The sequence below is a fragment of the Nicotiana tabacum genome, chromosome 12 (assembly GCF_000715075.1).
Source record: "Nicotiana tabacum cultivar K326 chromosome 12, ASM71507v2, whole genome shotgun sequence".
In the NCBI taxonomy this organism is placed as follows: domain Eukaryota; kingdom Viridiplantae; phylum Streptophyta; class Magnoliopsida; order Solanales; family Solanaceae; genus Nicotiana; species Nicotiana tabacum.
In genome coordinates this window covers 43,734,485-43,743,813 of record NC_134091.1, presented here as the reverse complement: position 1 = coordinate 43,743,813, position 9,329 = coordinate 43,734,485, and the positions used below count along the sequence as shown (strand labels likewise).

At 39.9% G+C, this 9,329-nt stretch overlaps 1 protein-coding gene across 3 annotated transcripts; it reads left to right on the top strand.

The window, feature by feature from the left end:
- Window positions 1–373: 373 nt before the first annotated feature.
- Window positions 374–2,818, top strand: LOC107827627 (uncharacterized). 3 transcript variants are annotated; one of them, XM_016654799.2, is made up of 2 exons: window positions 374–1,309; window positions 1,672–2,818. In XM_016654799.2, the coding sequence occupies exons 1-2, from the start codon at window positions 778–780 to the stop codon at window positions 2,487–2,489; spliced, it is 1,350 nt and encodes a 449-aa protein (XP_016510285.2). In that variant the 5' UTR covers window positions 374–777; the 3' UTR covers window positions 2,490–2,818. The 3 variants fall into 3 exon arrangements, with proteins under 3 accessions (XP_016510285.2, XP_075082524.1, XP_016510284.2); XM_075226423.1 differs by having other exon boundaries at window positions 375–1,279; window positions 1,669–2,818; XM_016654798.2 differs by having other exon boundaries at window positions 404–1,309; window positions 1,669–2,818.
- The last annotated feature ends 6,511 nt before the right edge of the window (window positions 2,819–9,329 follow it).

The window sequence follows — 9,329 nt, the reverse complement described above, 5'->3', positions numbered from 1 at the left end:
GATAAGAACTCAAGTAAAAGATGAACTCCAAACCGACAATTGTTTAGGACCTACAAAGGACGAACGAGATGCATATAACTTCACCATTATCAATCAAACTGTGTGAACATAACATGTTTTTCTTTTTGGGCAACGGCAAGTAGTATCAAAACCTTTTTATTTTTTATTTTCAAAATTTCCTTATTATTTTAAATATATTTAAAATAAAATAAATAAAAAAAAGTATTTTATGCATGTTCTCGCTGAAAAAAGAAAAGACAAAGTGGGGGAGTGAATCGAGTGATCAGCATTAAATTTCGTGTACATCTATAAGAAGAAAGTAGCTCCAAGATTAGATACCAACTGTTGCATTGACGGCCGTGTCATCAAGTTTAATTTTTCCTCCTGCTTATATAAATAGCCCTCGTTTCTGCCTTGTCAGTTTGAAAGTGAAATATTTGTCGGAGAATTTTGTCTAGGGAAAAAAAATTGTACATATACAATATGTGCTCAAAATCTTCAGAAATAGCTGCTGATGATTTGAGTCATACATCAACAAGGAATTAACCATCAATTCAGAAAGATTTTCTGAGCTTTGAAAAAGTGTGTTCGACGAAATTGGAGTTCGGCTTCCCCATATATAGCTCAAAGTCGGTGATTTTGGATTCACTAGAAAAAGTCTAGTTTCAAAGAAAAGGTGGCCAAAAGGGTGTTGATATTTCATAGAAAATCAACTGGGGAATTTTTTAGTTTTTTCAGAATTCTTGGCTAGTTTGAAAATTGGGTAGAAATCAGTACATGTGTTTGTTAATAAAGGTGGCGAATCCAGGAGAATCCGGCGAGCATGACAGAATTCCATCAACGGGAGGTGATTCAGAAAGTACAACTACTACCACAGAAGGAGGAATTCCGCAGCTATATGAACAATTACAATCACAATCACAATCATTTGAAGAAATGTTGCGGCAACAAATACAACAAGAAACAGAGTATTTGATGTCTTCATCTGCAACTCCTATGTTTTCACGGTATAGTCAGACAAGGGAGATGTCGGCAATGGTAACGGCGTTAACGCATGTGGTATCAGGACGGAGAGAGGGAGAGTGGACTTACAGGCCGGATATTAGTGCCGGCGCTGTTACGACGTCGTTTGCTGGTGGTTCGAGTATTTATTCGGCGAGTTCGCCGTCGTCTTCAAGTTCAGGGTCATGGGCTGGACAGAAGAGAAGACGTGATCAAGAAGAAAGTGTTGCTGCAGAGCAAGTTCAAAGGGTTTATGGAGCTTTTGGTGAATTTAGAGGTGGAGAATCATCTTCCTCTGTTAAAACTGGTTTGTATTACTTCTCACTAATTTAACTTTTTTTTTTCTTCTTCTTTTTTGCTTCATTTCAAGATATGAAGAGCTCAATTCAATTTATGTTCTTCTTTTCTCACTTCAGTTTGTTGTTTTCTGTTTTTTTTTCAAAAACTACTTCTGTTTGCTTTTTTCCTCTGATTTTCTTAATCTAGTTCATTTGTAATATTGCATATTCTTGGAAGTTGTGAACAGTGGATCACTTAAATGTTACATTAATTATTGTTTTGAGTTTCATATTCAATGTTTTATTTAAAAACAATTCTTATTCATTTTTTTTTTCGTGCTGTACTACTCAATTTTAATTCTTATCATATGATATTTATTTCTCCCAGAAGAAGCTTCAAGCATGGTAGCACCACCAACCACCACCAGCACTACCACCACAACCACCACGGCGGCGCAAACACCACCAGAACCAGCGGAAGGAGGAGGAGCTGAAGAAACAGGGGAAAGGAGGAGGAGATACAGAGGAGTAAGACAAAGGCCATGGGGAAAATGGGCAGCAGAAATAAGAGATCCACACAAAGCAGCTAGAGTTTGGTTAGGCACATTTGATACAGCTGAAGCTGCTGCTAGAGCTTATGATGAAGCTGCCCTTAGATTCAGAGGAAACAGAGCTAAACTCAATTTCCCCGAAAATGTCCGCATATTACCACAACAACAACAGCAACAACCTCAAGCCACAACAAGATCAGCCATTTCCAGCTCCTCCGCAGCTTCACAATTCCCATTAATGGCTGCAGCAACAACTCCATCACCATTTTTCCAAACTTATCAACCTCAGCAGCAGCAGCAGCCTTTTCAGAGTTCAGAAATGGTTAGAGATTATTGGGAATACTCACAGTTACTTCAAAATCCAGGAGAGTTTCATTTACAACAACAGCCTTCAGCCTTGTTAGAGCAAATGTTGTTTGCTTCTTCATCAATGGGTCTTTTGCAATCACACACATTCCCTTCTTATTCTTCATCTTCCTCATTAGCTACTTCCTCTGCAGCTTCTTCCCCTGCATATCCCCTGTTTTACTCTGCTCAACAATCACGTTTCTTTCAGCCCCCACAAAGTACTCATCAAAATCAAACTAGTAGCAGCAGCTCCAGTTTTCCTGCACCATTTTGGACTAGTTCAACCCACTACCCACCTTCTTCTAGTTAATTTTCATACTTCTTTGGATTTTAGTTTTTTCTTGTGTTTTAAAAAAATTAATTGGTATCCAATTTTTTTTGTTTTTTCTTTTGTTTGGATTTTAGTTTTTGATTTTCTTGTGTTTTGTAGTTAGCAGGTAGGGGAGATAGGAAATAGGCAAGGACTAATACTGGCAATTTTATTGTTGTCCTTATTTATACTAAGTACAGTACAAGAAGAATAGTACAAGAAAGAAGCATATCTAGGTTTCATATACCCCCACAAATTTGAATGTTGTTGTCATTTTTGATGATTTACCAAAGAAACTTGCAGAAACCATCTGTTGAGTGTTGAGTGCAGAAATTTGAATGTTTGTCAAGTTTGTTTGTTTTCTTCTTTCTGTTTTGCACGTTACCATCACATTCAAATCACTGTACAATTCTAATTGTGTTGATGATCTTTGCCTTATATGTGATTGTAATTTCTTTTTATTCCTTTATTTGGACCAATGCCTTCATCTTTTAGTGAATCCATTTAGTTGTCATGCCAAAGATCCAAAATGGTTGATTTTCTTTCTATTGTCAAAGTACAGGTTTTTCTTAAATAATAATTTCGGGATTCTCGTGTGTTGAAAGTATTACTCTTTTGGTGATTCGAATTTACGTCATAGATTATAGATAGGAGGTGCTCACCACTAGAATATTTTTTTTGTCGACAAATTTTAGGTTAGGTTAAATTAATAGAGTAGCTAGTATGTTAGTCTTAATCCAAAAATAATTTTAAGAGTTTATCCATATTTTGGTGGAGGAAGAGTGTCGAAAGTGTTAGGTACTGGATTTGATTTGATAGGACTCTGACAACGTAAACATCGCTTGGGTTGTGGCTATCCCTTGATGTTTAATATACCTCGTTAATTAACAAAGCGTAAAAGAATAAGATTCTTGTGTCACCATTCTCATCTCAATCCCTATTACTTGTATCATTCTTTTTGTATCTTTGTGGGTTTTGCAATTGGATGATCTAATCACATGATAAGCTTATTACGCCTGCGTAAATTGCTAGTTCTTCACATGACATCTTGTCACGTAGTCATTGGCTAAGAACTCAGTGACGGTATTCAAAGGTTTCTTTTTAATACACGCATAATTACATAATTTTTTTTCTCTTCAACTATATTTTTGATGGCTGAACTATGTGTCAACTTTATGGTTCTATATTTCTGACGGGACAATTTTAAGTCCTAGTACTGAGTTTCTTCACATGACATCTTGTCACGTAGTCATTGGCTAAGAACTCAGTGACGGTATTCAAAGGTTTCTTTTTAATACACGCATAATTACATAATTTTTTTTCTCTTCAACTATATTTTTGATGGCTGAACTATGTGTCAACTTTATGGTTCTATATTTCTGACGGGACAATTTTAAGTCCTAGTACTGAGTTTAAAATTTAATGAGTACATATTTAATGAATTCTTATATATATATATATATATATATATATATATATATATATATATTATTTAAAAAAAAATTATTGGACTTCTACTTTCGCCTCAGTGTTAATGTATTCCACATGAATACTAGGGGTGCTTGTGAGGCAGATCGGATGGATATTTACGCTTAACGATTTAACTTATTAGTTATCGATTTATAAATATAGTAATTCGCTAGCCAACCAATAAGGTACTGAGCGGATTGATATCGGATTAGCGATAATCGAACGGTTATCGGGTGGTTTATCGGCTAAATCAAAAGACAATTAAAAAAAAGTAAAGAACTAGAGATAAGGAAAAATTTATGTCCATATCTATTTATACAATATTTTCTAATTCATGTGACATGCAATATCCGGTACAAGGGAGAGTAAATAAGTATGTGCTATGGATAAAAAAATTGACAACTCATTTGAAAAAAAAAATTGCGAGAAAAATAAGTTAGTTAATTAATGCACAAATAAATCTCCTTCTTATCTTATAGAAAAATTCATGTGACATGCAATTCATGTCGGACCAAATCCATGTTTGAACTTTAAAAAACTGACTGCTGAGGGAGACGACTATTGCCGATGTTGAATTGAAAAATTAGGGAATTAGAATTTCAAATAGTACTTTATATACATAGGGGTAAAAGTGTAAGTATAATAATTTCTTAATGGGTTAACGATTTATCCGATAAGAAAATCGAATAATTCATCCCAAACAGTTAATTATAAAATTTTAATCCATTAATCAACATTTACCCCGATACCAATAAATCAATAAGACAATTTTACGGTTCAGCTAATAATTAGGGTTCGATTTTGAACAACCCTAATGAATACTCTATATTTACCTACATTAAAAACATGTCGTTTGGTTTAGAAGGCAATTATGAATGGACTAAAATGTAGAGCTTGTAATGCATGAAATAGTAAAGTAGAGATTGTAATATGGATTATAATGTGGGGATTACAATATATGAATTGTAATGTAGAAATTATGTGTTATTTGATGATCTAATTTATTGTATTAAAAATTACCATATAATGTATATTTTAAAATATGTCTTTATTCTTTTAACAAAATAAAATATTGGTTAGTACATGAAGGGCTGTTTTTATTATTTAATTATTTTAATCGGCATATTGCTAATCCCAACGTTCTTATTCCATATTCATAGATTCCCAAATAATTTATTTAGGTATTATTTATGTGAAAAAGAAAAAGTATAACCAAATATCGTACAAAATAATGCTAAGTTTTATGTGAAAAAGTAAAATAAATTAAAATTAAACATTGTATTAATAATTAAATTTGTATGGAGATACTGCTACCCCGGGTTTCCTTCATACCCAAACATTCCCCCCGATGCATGAAGAAATGGAGCTACAACCCTTTAAAGTTCATCCATAAAGAGGTATTGTCACAACTCGCACTTTGGAGTTGTGATTTCGGCCAAGAACTTGTGAGAAAAGGCTTTTCTGATTGTCTAGTGTAGATCTGTCTACTCGGACAACTTGGGCTTTTTAATTTTAAGTATATATAAGGGGGGTATAGGTGATGAAAGCTCCGACCTGCCTCCCCCATACGTGCTGCCACCAAGCCGTATCGAACGAGCTACCTTGGGGGTAACCTCAAGGGCCTGCCTAGATGACTCAAAGGAGTGTCAAAGGTATCCATACGAGTTTGGGAACTCTATGGATGGCACAACGCCTTCGGGGCTAGCGTTGGGCATCAAAGTGGTGCTGGAGGCTTGATGTGTGGGACGGCCAGCCCCCGCGGGCTGCCGAATGTTGGAACGAGACCTCTGTGCCGATTGGATACTTGATGCACCTGTCATAGGGGCATCATGTGTCGACTTGTGAGCATGGCTTGGGTTCAACCATGCAAGCAAGGGTCCGTTGGCCTAAAGGTGCAGTTGTGGGGCGACACTGCACTATTCAGGATGGAAGCGTGTCGCGAGGGCAATGTATGGGCATGGCACGAAAAACGCACATGACAATGGCCAAGGGCTAAAGGTTGCCTTACTCGGGCGAGGCACGAGCTAGTCGCGGATGCACTATGCGAGTGTCAAGCTTGAGGATTGGGCTGTGCACGCGGGAGCGATGCTTAGTCTTGGGCGAGGGACAAGACATGTCCTAAGCCAATCCCCCAGGGCGCGCATGGATTGTGATCCTAAGATGAAGCGCCACGACATGTCTAGGGCCAAGGGCCTAGACATCTTACGGACGACACAAGTTGGGACGAGCCTACGGGCGAGTCCCACCAATAGGCACATAATCGTGCTAGGGTATCCTGGGAGAGGAAACAGGCTGGCCTGCAGCGAGAGGAACTGGAGGCGCCGCACGGGTGAGCAGGTGCCGCTACCCAATATACGGATTTGGGCCCGTGACACTTGGTATCAGAGCTGATTAAGGCCATACTATGCCATGGCACAAAGTCAAGGCAAATGATGGATATGGCGAGTGCATTTTGGATGTTAGTGCGGAGATGACGTCAAAGTAGAGATTGATGTTCATATGCCACCAGAGATCGAGAACCCGATACTGATGGTCGAAGAAAAAAATGGGTGATTCCATTGTCTTTCGAAAGTCTAAGGTGCTGAATGAGGTGATATGCCGATGAGACAGATGGTCAAGAAAAGGCCATATTTGCCATGGACTATAAACTTGGGCATGATCATAGAGGAGATCTTGGCAAGGATGTGTGCAACGCATCAAGTTGAGTGTCTTACCTACGGGAGAAAACCTTTGGGTTACCTTAGGGCATTGCCAAGGTGAGGAAACGGATTCGAGGGTATAGCGAAGCTTCAGAATTGGGCGAATTTCCAAGTTAGAAGGGGTCCTTCTGGAAAGAAGTACGTCGAATGATCGGGGACCGTTGAGAGTCCAGGTGTGAGGCACACCGAACCGGGAAGCCGTGCTAGCAGGACCAAGAGGGTACCTGTTTATAGAGTGAGTATTGAAGTACTACCGGGAGCATTGGCTACTTGCTGAGGAAGTGACAGTTGGAAAACAAAGAGCTTTGTTCGGGAATGCGGCGATGCTATGACTTTGGGAATGTAGTACTCACCAAAGGTCATCCCAAGAGCTGGCCGAATGCCGAGTGGGACGACAGAGCTAAGATGTATCCTTCACATTGAGTGTGGGAGGATCCCGCCTATGCAAGAGGCATATGGGCGAAGTCGTGGGTCTGTGAGCGAACACATCTTCAAGGTAGTGAGTGCAAGTAAAAGCTACGGGAGCAGAATGCTACGGGAGCTATGCCAAAAGGGCTTCTTAATGCTACGGGAACGAAAGGTTACGGGAGCCATGCCAAGGGCATCTTAAGGCTACGAGAGCGAAAGGCTACGGGAGCGGCGTCAAAAGAGCACATTGATGTGCTAACCTATGAAGGAAAGCTTCAAACGGACATGAAGATCGTGAGGGTCATGGTGTGATTGACTAGTGTGGGTCAATCACAAAGTGAGACACCAGAGAGTGCAAGTACGGCGGCACTTTCCAAGTGAACACCGAAAGGAGGTGAAGTGCAGAGGCACGCTTGGAAGATACTTGGGGTAGAAGTGCATGAGGCACGACTCCTTTTGAGATAGGACTTCGAGGAAGTCCAACCCACATGACAAAGGGAGCTTGAATGGGAATACCTGAGGGGGAACACTCCAGGATGTCTTAGGCCATGATGTGTCATCAGGGACGATGGCATTATGAGTGTGGGAGGATGTCACAACTCGCAATTTGGATTTGTGATTTCGACCAAGAACTAGTGAGAAAAGGCTCTTCTGATTGTCTGATGTAGATCTGTCTACTCGGGCAACTTGGGCTTTTTAATTTTAAGCATATATAAGGGGGGTATAGGTGATGAAAGCTCCGACCTGCCTCCCCCATACGTGCTGTCACCAAGCCGTATCGAACGAGCTACCTTGGGGGTAACCTCAAGGGCCTGCCTAGATGACTCAAAGGAGTGTCAAAGGTATCCATACGAGTTTGGGAACTCTATGGATGTCGCAACGCCTTCGGGCTAGAGTTAGGCATCAAAGTGGTGCTGGAGGCTCGATGTGTGGGACGGCCAGCCCCGCGGGCTACCGAATGTTGGAACGAGACCTCCGTGCCAATTGGATACTTGACGCACCTGTCATAGGGGCATCATGTGTCGACTTGTGAGTATGGCTTGGGTTCAACCATGCAAGCAAGGGTCCGTTGGCCTAAAGGTGCAGTTGTGGGACGACACTGCCCTATTCGGGATGGAAGCGTGTCGCGAGGGCAATGTATGGGCATGACACGAAAGACGCGCATGACAATGGCCAAGGGCTAAATATTGCCTTACTCGGGCGAGGCACGAGCTAGTCGCGGATGCACTAGGCGAGTGTCAAGCTTGAGGATTGGGCTGTGCACGCGGGAGCGATGCTCAGTCTTGGGCGAGGGACAAGACATGTCCTAAGCCAATCCCCCAGGGCGCGCATGGATTGTGATTCTAAGATGAAGCGCCACGACATGTCTAGGGCCAAGGGCCTAGACATCTTACGGGCGGCACAAGTTGGGGCGAGCCTACGAGCGAGTCCCACCAACAGGCACAGGATCGTGCTTGGGTATCTTGGGAGAGGAAACAGGCTGGCCTGCAGCGAGGAGAACTGCAGGCGCCGCACGAACGAGCAGATACCGCTACCCAATATAAGGATTTGGGCCCTTGATAGGTATCCCTCATTTTCTCTGCTACTCCCAACCAAATATCACCTCGGTATCATGCGGTGTGGTTGTTGGTTGTAGCATCATGCTAAAAATTATTCTGACATGCATTTTTCATGTAACAGCTTGTTTGGATTGTTGTTACAAATTGTTTCATAATGTATCGTATCGTATTGTATTGTACTGTATCATTTGATAAATAAAATGTTTGGATAGATTATATCGTTTGTTGTCGTTTCATAATATCACGCACCAGTAATATGAAGAATAGACTTGCAATATTATAAAGAAAAATTATGATACGGGGTAAAATTATTATATAAAAAGTATAAATAATAAAATAAAATTATTTAATAATAATGAAGGGTGAGATGAGAGAAAAAGACAAGGTAACGACGTGACCACACCAAATTGGTCGTTACATAAAATGACACATTTTGTCGTTACATAATGACGTATTTAACAATACGATAAAATAAAATTTAAGTAACAATCAAAACAAATATCGTATTTAAAGTAACAATACGATATAATATAATAAGTAACAATCATCTAAACAATCTGTAAGGTTCATTCATTTAATCATGATACATATAAATTAATATAATTTAAGTTCACCGCTAACACACACATTAAAAGGTCAATTAATTGCACAAAGTTGCGGCGTGGATTTCTTTCCCTTCATGATAGAAAAAAGCAAATTTGATG